Source organism: Phanerochaete carnosa (genome assembly GCF_000300595.1).
Source record: "Phanerochaete carnosa HHB-10118-sp unplaced genomic scaffold PHACAscaffold_5, whole genome shotgun sequence".
NCBI lineage: Eukaryota > Fungi > Basidiomycota > Agaricomycetes > Polyporales > Phanerochaetaceae > Phanerochaete > Phanerochaete carnosa.
In genome coordinates this window covers 2,049,640-2,065,930 of record NW_006767632.1, presented here as the reverse complement: position 1 = coordinate 2,065,930, position 16,291 = coordinate 2,049,640, and the positions used below count along the sequence as shown (strand labels likewise).

At 54.0% G+C, this 16,291-nt stretch overlaps 5 protein-coding genes and 1 non-coding gene across 6 annotated transcripts; 3 read left to right on the top strand and 3 right to left on the bottom strand.

Annotated features, from left to right (window-relative positions):
• The first annotated feature begins 1,093 nt into the window (after positions 1-1,093).
• On the top strand, positions 1,094-6,286 carry PHACADRAFT_256363 (uncharacterized protein). The gene is made up of 10 exons (XM_007395881.1): positions 1,094-1,688; positions 1,855-2,616; positions 2,672-2,838; positions 2,890-3,070; positions 3,127-3,182; positions 4,231-4,413; positions 4,470-4,708; positions 4,757-5,011; positions 5,063-5,707; positions 5,759-6,286. Exons 1-10 carry the CDS (start codon positions 1,165-1,167, stop codon positions 5,921-5,923), a joined length of 3,177 nt encoding a protein of 1,058 aa, XP_007395943.1. The 5' UTR covers positions 1,094-1,164; the 3' UTR covers positions 5,924-6,286.
• Positions 6,287-6,428: 142 nt separating this feature from the next.
• Positions 6,429-8,864, bottom strand: PHACADRAFT_256360 (uncharacterized protein). The gene is made up of 11 exons (XM_007395880.1): positions 8,608-8,864; positions 8,558-8,561; positions 8,354-8,463; positions 7,923-8,300; positions 7,293-7,861; positions 7,226-7,238; positions 7,086-7,175; positions 7,002-7,022; positions 6,890-6,945; positions 6,763-6,836; positions 6,429-6,691 (listed from the first exon to the last, which is right to left on the bottom strand). The coding sequence occupies exons 1-5, from the start codon at positions 8,799-8,801 to the stop codon at positions 7,780-7,782; spliced, it is 768 nt and encodes a 255-aa protein (XP_007395942.1). The 5' UTR covers positions 8,802-8,864; the 3' UTR covers positions 6,429-6,691; positions 6,763-6,836; positions 6,890-6,945; positions 7,002-7,022; positions 7,086-7,175; positions 7,226-7,238; positions 7,293-7,779.
• Positions 8,865-9,260: 396 nt separating this feature from the next.
• PHACADRAFT_184402 (uncharacterized protein) lies at positions 9,261-10,847 on the top strand. Its single transcript, XM_007395879.1, has one exon. The coding sequence runs from the start codon at positions 9,363-9,365 to the stop codon at positions 10,239-10,241; it is 879 nt and encodes a 292-aa protein (XP_007395941.1). The 5' UTR covers positions 9,261-9,362; the 3' UTR covers positions 10,242-10,847.
• Positions 10,848-11,245: 398 nt separating this feature from the next.
• On the bottom strand, positions 11,246-12,080 carry PHACADRAFT_93977 (uncharacterized protein; the record flags this gene model as incomplete). Its single annotated transcript, XM_007395878.1, has 4 exons — positions 11,246-11,351; positions 11,407-11,630; positions 11,678-11,838; positions 11,891-12,080. Coding segments are annotated over 4 exons (681 nt in total), but the record flags the coding sequence as incomplete, so codon positions are not given.
• Positions 12,081-12,769: 689 nt separating this feature from the next.
• On the bottom strand, positions 12,770-15,559 carry PHACADRAFT_121298 (uncharacterized protein; the record flags this gene model as incomplete). Its single annotated transcript, XM_007395877.1, has 11 exons — positions 12,770-13,045; positions 13,099-13,164; positions 13,219-13,440; positions 13,492-13,553; positions 13,608-13,759; positions 13,816-14,562; positions 14,616-14,784; positions 14,843-14,927; positions 14,979-15,239; positions 15,290-15,477; positions 15,529-15,559. 11 exons carry the CDS (start codon positions 15,557-15,559, stop codon positions 12,983-12,985), a joined length of 2,046 nt encoding a protein of 681 aa, XP_007395939.1. The 3' UTR covers positions 12,770-12,982.
• Positions 15,560-15,673: 114 nt separating this feature from the next.
• PHACADRAFT_t80 lies at positions 15,674-15,767 on the top strand. The gene has a single exon. It is a non-coding gene; the product is annotated as a tRNA-Ser (tRNA).
• Positions 15,768-16,291: the final 524 nt, after the last annotated feature.

Sequence of the window (16,291 nt, the reverse complement as noted above, 5' to 3'; positions counted from 1 at the left end):
CACGCGGGAACAGTCTCAATATTTGAACCTCGTCCCGGATGGCGCGGCCCTCCAGCACGACGTGATCCCTACACAGGCCAGGCTGCGCGTAAGACAAATCTCTCTCTGCATTTTCAGGTGTTCGAAAATGTCTGTTGCATAAAATAGCGAGTGTCTTCATTTCCTGAATTCTTGGCAGAAGGCGCTATCTCATGTGAGCTGAGGGGATGATAGATACTTGACTACACGCGGGGCACGCATTGCACTCGGGTGGCCGGACCAAAAGACGGCTGTGCGCGAGTGTCAGCTGCTTCTGCCTCGCGAACTGTGGCCCCGTTCGTGGCTTCAAACAGGGCGTGCCTTGGGGAGATTGCATGTCGAAGGATGGTTAGCGGTCCGCTTATCGCCTCAGCACTCCACAGCACAGCACTTCCTCGTTGAAACGGTGAGTCCTCGCACTTCGCTTGCGGGCGTGGGGCCAGAACGACCGCAGAAAATCTGTATTGCAATCTCGGCAGCGTGTGGGCGGAAGATCTAGATAGCGTGTAGCCTCACATCAGACATATCCGCAAGGGTCACTCACAGTATCGTCCTTGTCACGCATGAGGGCCTGCGATGCACGTTCTCGATTACATTCGGAACCGCAAGGCGCGCTCTGTGAACCCTGCAAGTTACTTCTTCATGACACGAAAGACGAGCCGCTGCTCTGTTTGCTGGCTGGAATGGAATTGCGACTTGGTTTATCTTGCGAATGGGTGGAAATCTGTTTGAGCAGGTTCAGGCTTGCGGAATCACGCCGCGTGTAGAAAACAGGCAGGCGTTGTGTCATCGTTTTGTGCCTTCGCGAAGGCACCGACTCCCGGCGGGGGAACTTCTGAGGTCTCATCGTTAGGATAATAGCCGAAAGTTACACGACTGTATGCGCAATGCACGAATGATGGTGTCCGATTTTTTGCGCAATTATCGAGCCCAATGAAGTCGGGTTGTTCGAGGATGATTGAATGGAGTTGGCCAGCGCGGCAAGTTCCGATTTACCTCATTGCAAACATGAGGTGCCTTGCGGCAGAGGGTTTGCGTACCCTGACAAGAGCTGTATCGCAGGCTCTTTACCTCGAGCATCTCCTCTCCCTCCTCTCTCTCACAACTTGATCTCTGCTTGAGGGCTCGCCATCTTCTGAGATCATCATGGATCCCGGCAGCAGAGACAACCTCTTTTCGAGAGGTCCTTCGCCACCTCCTCAACCTCAACTATACCAGCAGGGTGCTCCTGCTCAAGTCAGCGATCCCCATCCTCCCGCACCACCAAGTACCCGCGAAAGCGCACCCACCGCCCACAACACCCTTGACACCCTATTCCATGGCCTGACAGCTTCCGCCCCGCAGCAGGCCAGCCAGCAGCCACCTAGCCACGCCTCCAATGTTTATGCTGTCCCGCAGGACGTACCGCATTCGGGACCCGCAACTCCAGCTTCTGTGAACGCTGGATCTGTTTCTTCTTCTCATTCCGGTCCTAGTAACACCACCGCGGACAGACAGAACGCCCTTCTATCTCTGCTCGGTACAGTTACTTCGCCACCTTCCAATCCCCAAGCAGCCCCCAGTTTCGTTTCGATGCCCCAGCAAGTGCCCACTCCCCCGGGATCTGCGCCTAGGGTCGGTCAAACTTCAAATGAACAGACCAAGTTCCTGTTGGACCAATTGATGTCCGGGTGAGTTCGTGTTTTCGGCACATGCGCCTCGCGGCAGCCATCCGGGTGTACCGCAGCTATGTAAATACGCGCACATGGGATCAAGAGAAATCTGCTGTCCCCTGTCTCTCTTGTCTCGCTCTATCATGGCCGACCTTACTGATTACATCTTGTTCTATCTGGATAGTCCTAAGTACAATAACGAGCCTCAGCCTAGTACATATCCCCCGCTAGCGTCGGGTGGGCCGTCTCCCACATACTTGCCATCGAATGCCGACTCTCAGTCTCACTCGCAGGGTGAATTTTACTCCGCCGAGTCCTACGGCCCAAGCGAGCAGATACAACCGTCAGAATATCCTGAGGCGCCCCTGAATAATCAAACTAATCAGCGACCCCCTTCTCCTGGTCGCAGGTCGTTGTTCGACTTCGTGTCTCCTTTCGACGCGCTCGCAAGCCCGCCCCAGCAAAGCAAACGCAAACCAGTTCCTCCTCAGCAGCCACCTTCTACCGATAGCACGGGGGATTCCTCCTGGACCAATGTCACCATGGATCCCAAGCGCAAGTCCGTCGAAAACCTTATGGATCAGATCACCCGAGGGCAGGGCCCTCTCCAGCCTCCGGCGCAATCTGTGACCGCCCAGTTCGACCCGTACGCTCCTAGCGAGGAGCTCTCCACTCCGCAAGCGGAGCAAGCACAGACCAGGGCTTCTCGCCCTCTGCCTCCACACCCTACCCAGCAGCAGCAGCAGTCACCTCGCGCTTCTCCGCCAAAGGTTCCTGCTCAAGCGCGGCAGCAGCGACAATCTGTCGATTCTCCCATCGGCCCCCCTGCTCCCCAGGGTAGCTACTATCAGCAGCCAAGGAAGGAAAAGGAGAGCTCTCCATTCCGTCCGATCGAGCCTCAGGCTCGCGGAAAGGGCAATGGCGGCAAGGGCAAAGCTGTTGCTGCGTATGTCTCCTCTCTAGAACTCTTGCTCGGTACTGACCTCCACTGTTTTTGCCAGCCCCCAGCAGACCATTATCTTCGACGTAGCACAGTCCCTCGAGGAGATCCGCGCTCCGCCGGATGCAGTGAAGTCAACTGCGATCGCGTTAGTGAAAGTAGACTCGACGTTCTTACCCGGCACCACGATAGGCGCAACGCACTGGGTGGCGTACGCTATGACGAAGGGTCAGTTTTATGAGGCTTTGCCGAGAGCGTGACAATTGACGGCGGCGCCAGGTCGCGTGAGGGTTATCTCGCGTTCTAGTGGGGACCGCACGCTGCTTCAGCTGCCGTCGCTCTTCCCGACGTCTGTTGCCGTGAGCGACATGTCTGTTCACGGCAACAGGCTTGCAGGAGTGACTTCTGACGGTGGCTTCGTTGTGTGGGAACTGCCCGAACTCATCAGGGATGACGTCCCGTACGTTGTGCGCTGTCTCTCATGGGTTTCGCGATTCTAATTACTTCTTTTTGTAGGGGCAAGATTGTCCTTTGCGTGCTTCCTTCTACGGACATGGATCCTCTTCACGCGGGTTCTTCTTGCCCTTACCGCCCTTACCCTTTAGCTCCTGCCCACGACCTTCGTCTCGGGAATCGATGCCCTCAATGTCCTCAGACGGTGGCGTTTTGGCCCTGGTTGGTGCTGATGGTGCAGGCGCGGGAGGCACCTGAGCGGGAGGCGGAGCAGGATATCCAGCCGGCTGAATGAGCTGCTTCGGCTCTGGAGGAATAGTAGCACGAGGACCATAGTTCGGAATCTTCGCAGGAGTCGTCGCGAAAGCGTTGTCATACCACTCCTTGCGAATCAGCACCTGGTCTACTCCGCTGGAGTGGACTGAGAAGGCGACGAGCGCGAGCTCGCCGGGGGGCACCTTTGCGGCGACGCAAGCAGCATGTGCTTCAGCCCCGTGCGGGTCGGCATCCGCGGTGAGGATAACGAAGTGGATGGTAGGCTTGGGTCCGAAGAATTCTACCACCTGGTCGAAGAACGCGCCGCGAGTTTCCTCACCGCCAGGCGAAGGGGTGCTGACATCGAAGTTGATCTTGAAGGCGATCATACTCTCCCTGCGGTTGTTCGCGATCCAGAGGGTCTGAATCCTTGAGTCGTAATTCGCGTGGCCGAACATGTCAGGGTCATCGCCGCTCCCATTGACGAACTTGACAGTGGACAGAATGTTCCAGCTCATAGCGTTTAGAAGCTGGAATACCGTGCCATTCCTACGCCCGATGACGACACCGCCGTCAACAAAGGTCAAGGACGAAGGCATGTCGTCGCCACGAATCTTGTGCTGCCAGAATGGGAGCTTGGGGTCGCGCATATTCCACATGGTCAAAGTAGAGTCCTCAGAAACGCTCGCGATAGCAGACCTTGTGACGTCGAAGTCGAAAGCGATGATAGACTGAATAGCTTGTTAAGCGTTATTTAGCACCGGAGGTAAGGTAAACACGCACCGAAGACGTCATGAAGATCGAGCTAACACGGTGGAGCTCAGACTGAGGAATAGGCTCTCCACCGAAGCTATGGTGAGCGTCGTCAATATTAATGAGATACAAGTGCGACTCCGAAGCGACCGCGACCAGATCAGGATTCTGAGGATGCCATTTCAATTGAGGAGGGCGGAAAGACTGCGGAGGCGAAGGGCAAGAGTCCCGAAGCACCGTCCGCTGATGTGACCGCAGCCCTCACGAAAGAGATCAGAAAGGTAGAAGAGAACCTACATACTCGCATAGGTCGCATGATCGGGAAAGAGCTGGATAAGCAACGTGAGCGGCTCCTTTTGAGCTTATCTCCCACAAATCAGCACTCATGTTCCAACTAGATCAACGCCTGGAAGATGCCCGTGCCAACGAGCAGGCCGCAGATTTCGTCAGGCAGGAGAAGATCCTGAAGCTCATCTCCACAGAGCTCACCAAGAATACCACTCGAGTCGTCGAGATGGCGGTCAAGGCGGAGGTTCAGAGCTCTGTTCTTCCTGCGCTCGAGAACATCACAAAGACGGAGGTGAAGGCTGCCCTCAACAACCAGATCTCCAAGGGTCTCGCGGAGTCCATGAAGCAGGTAAGTACGCCGCTAGCTTACCTAACACTCTCCTCACGCGTTGTGCAGAACCTGCCAAACGAGATCGAGAGACTGCTCCTCCGTCCAGATGTCTCCAACCACATTGCCCGCACGTTCTCCGGCGCTGTCACGCCTATTGTTGAGAAGCATGTCAAGGACGCCATTACCAAGACCCTCATCCCTACGTACTCGCAACAGTCGTCGCAGATGCACCAAGAACTTTCACGCGAGATTCACGGCGAGATCCTCAACCTAAAGAAGGAGATTATCACCTGGCAGAGTGAAGCTCTTCGTGGTCAAGAGGTGTGTCGCATTGCTGCCTTTACATGACATAAACTGACGTCTGATATGCAGGCTGTCATCCGTGACCTCGAACAATCTGTTCGTGTCCTCTCGGACCAGATCAAATACCTAACGATGAACGTTGGGTCCTCGGGCCAGCTCAACCTCCCTGCAGTTCAACGAGGCTCACCTGCATCTCTTCCAAGCGCACAGCACTCGCAAGGCAACCTGTCTCAGCTCCGCCACGCGAATATCCCACTCGTATCCCAGCAGCCGCCTTCGAGCTATGCTCCTCCTCAACATGGTCCATTCCCCCAGCAGCAGCAGCAAGCGCCACAGCAGCCTCTTCCTCCCCCTCAAAGCGCGCCATGGTTCCCCACCAATATCGCGGCGCCCCAAGCGTCTCACCCTGTGGCTCCTCCGCCTGCCCCGCAGGCAGTCAATCGCACGCCGCCGTTGCCGCAGAACGAAGAATGGGACGACACCTACCTCGCAGTGCTGGGCTCTCAGGATTCCAGGCAACTTCGTGAACTGCTGGCTCGCTCGAACCCTGAGATTGTCATGCCCACCACTAGCAGCGGACCTCTGTCTCAGGCTGTCGTCCTGACGCTTGTTCATCGTCTCTCGCAAATCATCGGCGAGACGCCGCCTGTAGACGAGTCGTTCAAATCATCTCTGTGGTGGCTGCAGCGTGCGGCTTCGACCTTGAACACCAGTGTAAGCGTCATAGTTTGGGGACGAAAGCCTTTACTCATAAGCTTTCTGTAGGACCCTCTCATCTCTCCATACGTCTCTCGGGTGCTTCCCAGCGTCCAGCAGATGCTCAACACCACCAAGCAACGCCTCGCAATCCTGCCAGGAGGCCCCCTCATGCCAGAAACCGCCCGCACGATTTCTGACGTCCAAGATATGCTCGCTCGCAAGCCCATGTAAACAATATGCATCTCTCGGCTCGATACGAATACCGTCGCTCCTTTCAAGGATCACGCCCCGAGGGCACAGGAGTATGCCCTTTGACTGTTGCTCAGCCTCACTTTCGATGGCCGGTCCCTCCCGACCCTCTTTACGCTTACATTATATGTCATCTTTACGCCTCGCAGGACACGAAGCTCCACGTCTCGTTACGGCCCTTTTATGACTCCGATTTGTAGCTCAAAGTATCTTCGCTCCGACAACCTCCAATGCTTTCCAATGCTTACCCTGTTAATCGTTCGTCCCTGTTGTCGTTTTATCTGAAAATCTTGTAGTACAGTAGTAGTTGACTTACATTCCAATGGCCAACATGGCATCTTTTCCATCATTTTTGGCTGTTAAATGGGTGCGTGGGGATGTGAGGTCGCCACACAGTTCCAGAGGCAAGCTGAAGCGTATGTTCCAACGCGCGCTTGAACTAGCGTCTCGAAGCAGCATCCACGGGCGTCGGTACAGCGGCCTGTGCAGGAGACACGACCACGCACACTGATACAACTTTCCTCCTTCGACCGGCTGGCCTCGTACTGTTTTTCTTACATTTCGTTTACGCCTTCTTATTATCACTTTGTCTTCGAAACTCGCACGCTAACGCACTATGAGCTCAAAAGGCTGGTTCAATCTGGAGACGGCCGCGGGCACGATCCCCGAAACACAGTTCTTCGAAGGGGACTCTGCGTTCAAATTCCTTGGCCTCACACGTACGCAGCGACTGTATGGCTTTGCTGGCTGGTGCGCCCTTCCCCTATCGTTATTGTCTCGCGGCGGGGGCGTCGTCGTCATTGACAGGGGACGCCGTGTAGTCTTGCGATAGGCTTCGTTCTAAGCATCCTCGGCTCAGCATTGCTATTTGTGGGGCAGTTGGGTAGCTTCGCTGGTGAGTGCAGGGATGTGCTGTTACATGGACGTGCGTTGATGTGATCTCTGCAGTCCTGTATGCGATGGGTACCGTCGTTTCGCTGGTAGGAACTGGATTCCTCATTGGTGTATGTACTATTCACTGTCTCCTTCAACTGGTCTCCTGCTCACGGCCCTTTTTAAGTTCGCAAAGCAGATCAAAATGGTTCGTCTGTTTCAAGCTGGCTAGGAACCTGAGAGCTGCGCTGAACGTGCCATTGTCGCTCAGATGTTCAAGCCGGTACGAGTGATTGCCACAATCATCTTCCTAGCGTCAATAGTACTGGTCTTTATCGGCGCGTTCGTTATTAACAGTGATGTGAGTCTCTATTCTTGCAGGCGTGGATGTTACTTACGGCGTTTCCGCAGCTGCTGTGCATCAGTATGTCCCTTACATGCCAACCTGTCGATGTACTGATCGATGGACGCTTCACAGTTCTCGTCGTTGTCGAGTATCTCGCTTACGCATGGTACACGCTCTCATATATCCCCTACGCACGCTCAGCGGTGCTCAAAGTCTTCGGCATGTAACTCATGCTCTCCCGAACCCTCTGGATTATGAACGGTGCCTGTTGTATTATGACATGTCGATATTACTCGCAGGTGTATGACGCTTCTGGATACTTTGGCATCCTTTACAATGTTTCTTCTGGCAACTATAGGACTGGTGTGATTTTAATGTAGCCGCAAATGTTAAATTATCTTCCCAGCTTTCACCCAGCTCTTACACGTTGCCGAGAATCATAACTGCTTGTACAGTGATGAATTCAGACATTCCACATCCTATATACTAATACATTGATGGATAGTCATGTTATCTTCGTACTTCCATTGATACGACTTGCCGCATGTTGAATGCTACAACCGACTTGGTCTGCCCGGGGAGGGAGATGGGCAAACATCTAGTAGGGTGGGACCCCCACTCACCCCCTGAAGCTGTTCTTCAACTCGCGTAACGTCTGCATGACGTCGTCCTCAGAAGCATCTGCAGCATTGATGTTCTTGCTGTAAACGTATCACCGACCTTGTCAGGCACTGGTACTGAGATGCGAACATGTAGACGTACCGAATCGAGGAGCTGTTCAGACGGATGAAGGGGTTCCACTCCTTCTCATCCGCGATGGTAGTGCGCCCAGTCGTGGCTGGATCCTCCTGGATGAGCTTCTCGAGGCGGCTCAGGGCCTCATTGTCCGACTCGACAGACTTGGCGAACGCTGCGTTGCCCTTGGTGTACTCATGACCGTTGTAAACGAGGGTGTTGTCGGGCAAGGTAGTGAGGTACTTGAGAGCAGCAGTCATCTCGGGCGCCGTGCCTTCGAAGAAGCGGCCGCATCCGGCGACGAAGAGTGTGTCGCCGGTGAAAACGCCGCCAGGATGCGAGGCGTCGTCCGAGGTGACGTAGTAGCAAATGGAGTCCTGTGTATGACACGGAGTGTGCAGGCATCTGGGGCGGGGTGAGTATTAGTGCAGCAGAGATGGGAAAGAGCACAGGCTCACTTGATGGTGATGCTCCCGAAGGTGATCTCGTCCTTATCCTTGACGAGGTTGGTCAATGCCGGGGCCTTGTTGCTCCCACCATAGATGGGGGTGTTAGGGAAGCTGTCGGCCTGCGCAGTCGGTAGAGGTCAATATCACGCTGCGAGGCCGACCAATATCGGGCCTGTCAAAGTGCAGTACGTACGAATGCCTGTTGGGACATGTGAATCAAGATACCGTGATGTGCGTAGCTATACTGTGCATTGAGATCACATACCTGATTGCCACCACTGTGATCGTGGTGGTGGTGGGTCGTAAGGGAGCCCGCCAGCTCTACACCGGCCTGGGCTGCGGCAGCTTGGACTTTGGGGACGTCGTAGGGGTCAACCGCGAGAGCCTTGTTCACCTTCTCGTCGACGAGGAGGTAGGCATAGTTGTCGTCGCGAACCGGTACAGAGAGGACCTTCATTCTGTGTACTGCTGAGGAAGAGAAGTGTCTGCGAGCAGCCGTCCGTGGGAGGAGGGACTTGAGGTTGGTCAGACTCATCGGTGTTCGTGACGCTCTCCGGATTCGGGGCCAATGACAAAGATCGCGTTTGATCTCCTCTAATCTTATCTTGGCCTTCTTGATGCTGCACGTCCCGCGCTCACTGCATTTTCGCCGCACTTAACGACACCGCCTCTGCCACATCGTCTCGAGACTGTCAAGATGCCATCGCCGTTCAGCTCACACCCTTCCTCCACCCTCAGTCTCTTTTGGTCGCCTGATCGTTCGGAGGCCAGAGGCTCACCGCCTTTCCTCTCTACCGAATAAACTCGCCACCATCGGAATTTACTGCTTGCGATAGCACTCTATGGAACTGCACGCAGCATCTCCTTTTGTTTGCGGTAGGTCGTGATTTAAGGGTGTGCCTGCCACGAATGACTGAAAGGCAGCGTAGACCCCAATAGAAAACCATGTCGTTTGCACAGTCAATCCGACGCCACAGGATTATCCGGCACTACAAGTTCGCAGAATCCTTCTGTTCCTATGCCCACAACCACCCTTTTACCGAGCCTTACCACGTCCCTGCGCCCCGCCACTTCCTTGGACCCTGCGATTGGCTCAGCGGGAGCAGGAAACCCCTCTATGCCTCAGTTCCCCAGCACTTCTCCCCCAGACACTTCAGTGAGCAGCACTGCTTATCATCAATCTACCGATCCTCCCCCTTCCACCGTGAGCTCGAGCAAGGATACGAATACCCCTACACCGTCGGTGGCGCAGACTTTCGTTTCCACCAGCTCTCATATCCGAAGCACGACAAATGTCGGAGCGATAGCTGGTGGTGTCCTAGGTGGTGTTGTCCTGCTACTCTTGGTAGTTCTACTGGTTCTTCGCAAACCAATGTCCAGGTACCTCCGACGTGCCCGCAATAAGCGCATCGCTCCGTCCGCGGAATTTGTTAATACTTCTTCTCAACTCTTCCATAGTCAATCACGATTGACCGGGCTGAGCACCACGCCTGTTGTTACCTCCAGTCATCATAGGGGGAAGTCGTCCTTTTCTGTGCGAGACCTTGGAGGAGGCTTCGACGAGCGGCCTCCTCCGTTCACCCCTGGTTCATTCCGTGATCCCGTGATTGAGAAGGTAACATCTGCCGCTCAACAGCGAGAGATGTTCTTTCAGACGCATGCTTCACCTCCTACGCAAAATGGCCGGGGGAACGACGACTCGGATGCACCGTCTTTGTACGACCCATACGTTCTCCCAAATCCTTTCGAGCACTCTCCCGGCTATCCGCTGGACACGTTCGACTTCCCTGCGACATCCCCTATACTCAGCAGCGAAGAGGACGAAACTGCTGCTGGGCCAAGCAGTACTTTCGGGCACGGAGAGTCGTCCAGATTGACCAAGGGGTGGGCAGCATAGGGGCCGGCGCCTTTATGGCTGAAGGGAGGGAAGGGTTTCGAAGGTGGTGTGATGTTAGCCGGCCCGGGAGGAGGGGGAGGCAATGGCTATTCCTTGGCTAATTTTAGGCGAAGGCTGCGGCGCCTTCATCTCATTCTTAATATCCCATCAATCTTCGGCTTCACAGACTCCTCCTGTCACGCGTCTGGGAGGGTCGCTACACACGGCTCCGCATCTCACCAGAGTGTCCCAGCGCCGCAGGCGATAGTCTCGTTTCGCCTCTCATAGGTCACTGTTCATCTCACCGGCATCTACGACCGACTGACTTGATCCGTTTCTTACGATTTATCTGACCAGTGGCGGTGCGTGCGTCGGGCGTTCGTGTCCGTAGGTCGGAGATATCTCCGTATCGATGCCTCTGCTTTTGATTATGACGTCTTACTTATCTGGGCCTCGCAGTAATGATTCGGAGTCGATGTTCAGCAGCTGCGAGTTGGTGAATTTTGTACTACTATATAGCAGTCCTGGCCTATGTCTTTCGACCGGGAAATACTGTTCTACTACGACCGTTATCTCATGTAGCGCTCCCGTAAAATTACAGGTGGCGGTTACTAGCTAAGTTCCACCGGTATCCAAATGCCCATGTATCCAAGCCGGCAAACTGCGATGGCAATGCCGATGGCGTGTTCAGGCGTTTGATGTGTCAGAACAGGGCGTTATGATTTTTGAGCTATCCAAATAGTTTTACAGCTGCCCACCGTTGGCATGAGCTGCTCTTTTTCCCAGCCAAGGTCGTCTTTCGCTTTCACCAGCTTCAGGGTGAACGCCAGCGCTGCCGCAGCAGGTCGTGGAAGCGCCGTCTTTGTGGCGTTGGCTGTCTTTGATCGCTCGCTTATTTCGGCTTGTAGGGCTTTTGACATTCACTCAACTCGAAACTATCCAACATAATACATGCGGCGTGTGAATCTGTAGTAGCAGCAAATATAGACTGAACGAATAGCTTATAGCCGCGTGGCATCCGCTGTTTAGACTGGGTACTGGTTATCAAGGGTTGTGTTCAGAGCAGAGAGCGTTCCGTTGAGCACGGCCGCATCGTGACTCCTCGCCAGGAACCCGTACTGGGGCAGATACCTGCAAATTTCATAAGCGTCAATTTCCACGTCGCATATGACCGAGATGAGCCTACTGGTCGAAGAAGGGCAGCATTTCGGGGGAACCCGGGGTGTTGCGCCAGTCACGCATGAGCTCGAGCGCGACGGCAAACATGGAGAGGACATTGACGCCAGCAGCACGCATGCGGTCGTTAGCATCTTGAGCCGTCTTGACGTCAAACGTGCCCGAGGCGTCGCTATTGGCGAAGACGCTGTAGCCGGCGTCCTTCAGAGAGAGCGCGAGGAACGCCGTGCAGACCTATACCGGCTTAATAGTAGGAAGGCACAGGCACAGACAACACATACATCGGTCGTGATACCGGCAAGAATGACTTGTTTCTTGCCGGTCGCCTCGACGGCGGCACGAAAGTCAGCGTTGTCCCAGGCGTTGACCTCGCCCTGGCGGTGAATAAAGGGCGCGTCGGGATGCAGTTTAACGATTTCCTCAGTCAGAGGGCCGTTAGGACCTGATTAGCGCACTCAGACTTGATGCAGGATATATCTAAAACAGACACATACCTTGGTCGGCACTGGTTGTCAGGATGGTAGGCAAGTTGAACACCTTGGCGAGCGCAGCGTGCGCAAGGATGTTCGCCTTCATCTCGACTGCAGGGATGTCCCGGGCCACCTGGTAGAGGCCCTCCTGGTGGTCGACTACGAGCAGAACACTGTTGTTTTTGTCGAGCCTTTCGTAGGTAAACGCAGACGCTATTCAACAACGTTAGAAGAGCGTTATCGCTGGAATATACGCCATGACAGCGTACCGGTCGTGAAGGCGGTGAAGAAGTAGATGACATGGCAGACAAACAATTTACGGAACTGCATGTTGCGGGCGGATCTTGTGAGGGGGCCGTAAATGAGGGTGGAAGAGAGCCGCAGGAACAGACTGGGGACATGCTGGCCACAACTTGCGGTTTTATACCTCTCGCGGCCTGCCAGACGCGCAGCTCGTCGGTGCTCCACATTGCGGTGCCCAGTGGGCAAGCCGTCTGCAATGTCCTTGGCGAAAGTGAGAAAAGTATGGGCGCATTTCTCGGCGGGTGATCTGCCCTCGTGCATGCTTTGTTCGTTCCAGCGCGATTGGCCGGTGCAACTTGTGCGGAAGTCTCAAACCTGAAACGGCAAGCAAGATGGTCATCGAAAGACGCTTCAACACACACTCGCCGCGTCAGTCCGCACACCATCACAAGATTTGCCGACAAGAGTTCTTGGCTCGTCAGTGACAGCTGTCCGAATGTGCCAAGGCGGACCACGGCGGTCAGGGCTCGTATCAAACATAAGGCTAAGGGCCGATCCTGGGCGTAGGGAAGCGCTCTCAGTATGTCTCGTTGGTAGAAAATCTGACACCCACCTCCGCGCTCGCAGCTTGGGGGAATCAGATGTCAGGCTGTAGAGTGCGGCCTGCGAGACTCATATCACATCCGCCAACAAGATATCAGCTTCTGTCTGATCAATTAAGATGGTCTATGTATAACATCCGCCGGAAACCACAACCATCGAAGTACACTATTCCCACTTGGTATACACTCATTACTTAAGACAACATGTACAGTTACTCACAATCCTGTTCTACCCAAAACAATTTTGTCGAGTATACGGATCGCATGCGGGCTAGTCGTCCAAAATCGCTTGGACGACATTTGAGACACGGAGTTGCCGCAAGTCTGTGTATGTCTGTGTGCGGGTGGTTGAGTATCGAACTTGAGAACAGAAATTGAGGCATATACCTGTCCGCATCCGACGAAAATGATCGGCTGACCAGTAACGTAGGTCATCGACAGAGCAGCACCAACCTGCATGGCTTATTAGTATCGTAATAGACTTCTCTAAGACACATATCTACGCACCTTGTCATCAACTGTGTCCCACTTGGTGACAATCATGCCGTCGATGCCTCGCTCCTTCGCACTTCCACCACCATAACCAGAAGCAGCGCTAAAGTCTCGCAACGCGCGGTCAAATTTAGTCAGCTGGTCTACGGCTTCGTTACCAACAAGCGCTTCTCCAACAAAGATGATTTTGTCGGGACTGTTCGTGCTGACTAGCTTCGCGAGTGCGCGCATAAGAGGCTGTTTGTGGATGAGCCGAGACAAACATGGGTGAGTAAGTCAAGGACGCACCTCGTTATCTTGCATTCGACCCGCAGTGTCGATGAGAACCACGTCAAAGTCGTGGTCTTTTGCTGTATGTCGCCAATTTAAACTGAGAACGTGAGCCGTAGGAGACGAATACGCACCATACGAGATAGATTCCTTAGCAATGCCAGCAGCATCCTTGCCATAGCCCTTTTCATAGAGCTCGACTCGGCCTTTGCTATCCGTAGCTCCGTTTACACCAAGCATACTCAGGTTACGGACATGGACCCGCAATTGCTCGACTGCGCCACTCCTGTGTATTTTGCGTCAGATCTGGGAGATCGAAAGTAAGACAGAAGATTAACGCACCGAAAGGTGTCGCATGCAGCGATCAGAACTCGCATTCCGTTCTGCACGAGCCAAAAGCAGACTTTGCTCAGGTTCGTACTCTTGCCAACACCGTTAACACCGACGAAGACAATGCTATATGGTTCCTTCTTGCCCGTCTGACCACCAACCATGGAGGACTGACTTTCAGACAGCTTCGTTCGGATGGAGAGCAAGAGATCGGTGGAGGTTTTCGGAGTAAGGATCCTGGTGAGAGCAGTGCTTAGTGCGTTCCGAACCGCAGTATTGGTGCCACCCCAGCCAGTGATGCGCCGACCGATGAGGTCTTCTCCAACACTCTCGACGACCTTCTCGGCAATCTCCTTCGCCACGTTCTTCTTCATGAGGTGCTGCTTCATGCCCTCTAAAACAGGCGCAAGATCGGCTTGAGTTAAAGTCTTCGACCCCGTGATCCTAGAGAACAGAGAGCCCAGGGCTCCGAGTGATGTCCCCGGCTTCTCCACCGCGGTAGCCGCTGCCACGTTCCTTGTCGGTGGAACATCGAAGTCCCAATCTTTGACCTCGTACATTCCTTCATTTGTTCTAGTACCCATACTGGCTTGGTCAACCAGCGCAGACAAACTCATTGTCGTCTGTTTAGTCGATGGCGAGTCCACTTGAATGTAGCTGAAATCCAGCGAGGCCATGTCCGACTCCGAGGGTGCCTCATCGCCCCATTTGCGTCGCGCTTTGGTCTTGGATTTCTTCGCCTTCGAGGGTGTATCAGAGCTGAGGCAAGTTTAGTCACTTTCCAATTAGATACGTGATTGAACGGCCCGTACTCGGATCCTGGTACACTTTCCAGCCCACTTCCCGCACCTCCCACACCACGTCGTCCCTTCCTCCCTGCTGCACCACCAGGACCTTTGGGCTTGAGTCGGTTCTTGAGTGCTTGAACGTTTCGTGCGATCTGCTCCTCGTCAACGGTCGTCGGATTGGACTGGGAAGGAACTGCGTTCCAAAGGTTGGGAGCTGAGACATAAAAGGTATCGCGGACTAGAAGACGCACAAGTGCTTTGGTCGTCAGAAGGAGGAGTTGACTCCACCGGCGTATGCACGGCCGGATCGATGTGCTTCAGACGAGACTTCCGCTCCTGGCGATAAAGATTTAGCCGCATTATCCTGGTATGACGTTATGGTCGTACCTGTGCTGCCTTGGTTTCAAAAGTCTTGAGCAAGTTATCGAAAACCGTGTCCCACTTCTCAAATGTGCTGGTAAAATCCCAAGCGAAAGCGGTCTCGGAGCCGGAGCCGGAGGCTCCGAGTAGGGTGGTTGACGACGAAGCTGCATGCAGTGACGCAACAAACGTGGCAAGAAATGGCTGGAACACCTTGACGAAGAGAGTCTTGAGAGCTGCTAGGAGATCGTCTACGTAAGTAAGCTGCAGTATGCGCTGGTACGCGACCTGGTTTCCTCATAAGCGTCCACGGGGTGGGACAATCGCAAAAGACGTACCACAAAGATGAGCTCAAGGTCATTTACAAAGGTCCATTTAAGTGCATAGCCATCTTTCTCAAACTGCGACTCCGCGGAACGTCCCTCAATGAGTGCGTCACGGATGAGCGAGCTAACTGGCGAAGCGGAGCTGGCCGCTGACTGAGATGCTGCAGGTGTGAAAGAGCGGGACCATAAGATCACACCACCTAACACATTATAAGAACCAGTGCAAAGAAATAGAGGTACAATGGGATTACCCTTGTGGGATATTGAGCAATGGTCGAGCATGAGTGCAGCAGGTCGAGACGCGGAGAAACAGCGATCGCGTCTACTTCAAGCGCTTCCAGCGCCGAACGCGCATCCAGCTCAAACAGAATCTATTTTTAGTTCGACGAACGCTAGGTCACTTTGCCGGAGTGGTTAACGGGATCGCCTGCTACTTATAGCTGCTAGCGGTTGGGCTTTGCCCGCGTGTGTTCGAATCGCACAGGTGACGACTTTTTGCGCCACGGCGCACACACTGCCACACAGGTGCCAGGCATTGTGCAGCCTGGGGCAGCCTCGGCCCTTGATACTTGTCGTGGTGCACTGATGAATCAGTGATTTCGCTGGAGTAGTATGTTCATTTAAACACTCTCAGAGTTTCCTATATATGTTCCGGGTGTAAAATATTCTGTGTTGACGGTGTGCCTGCGGTGTGCAGTGTGCACGGCCGGCGCTTGTCAGGACAGTGGTAAGGCCGGTAAGGCACCAGCCGTTTTTGTTTGTTTACTATGGATAAACATTTATTACTTCTTATTTTAAGGAGCAATCAGGCGGCGCAACTGACTTGGTCTAGCCCGCCACCGTTGCATAGGGAGGGGAATCACACCCCGAAATAAACGATAAAAGAAACGTTTTATTACCGTTTACTGTTTCCGTGCACGTGTGTGTAGAAAAAGCCTTGTAATCTTGATGTAAATGTTTATAAATAATAATCCAACGGCCTCTTTTTGTCAAAGGTCCTAGTGTTATACATTT

Coding starts and splice junctions, on each gene's coding strand:
- PHACADRAFT_256363 (XM_007395881.1), top strand. CDS start 1,165: ATGGATCCCGGCAGCAGAGACAACCTCTTTTCGAGAGGTCCTTCGCCA. Junction 5,012..5,062: donor AAGCTCTTCGTGGTCAAGAG/GTGTGTCGCATT, acceptor TCTGATATGCAG/GCTGTCATCCGTGACCTCGA. Junction 5,708..5,758: donor CTTCGACCTTGAACACCAGT/GTAAGCGTCATA, acceptor AGCTTTCTGTAG/GACCCTCTCATCTCTCCATA.
- PHACADRAFT_256360 (XM_007395880.1), bottom strand. CDS start 8,801: ATGAAGGTCCTCTCTGTACCGGTTCGCGACGACAACTATGCCTACCTC. Junction 8,301..8,353: donor TTCGGGAGCATCACCATCAA/GTGAGCCTGTGC, acceptor ACCCCGCCCCAG/ATGCCTGCACACTCCGTGTC. Junction 7,862..7,922: donor CTGAACAGCTCCTCGATTCG/GTACGTCTACAT, acceptor ATACGTTTACAG/CAAGAACATCAATGCTGCAG.
- PHACADRAFT_184402 (XM_007395879.1), top strand. CDS start 9,363: ATGCCCACAACCACCCTTTTACCGAGCCTTACCACGTCCCTGCGCCCC.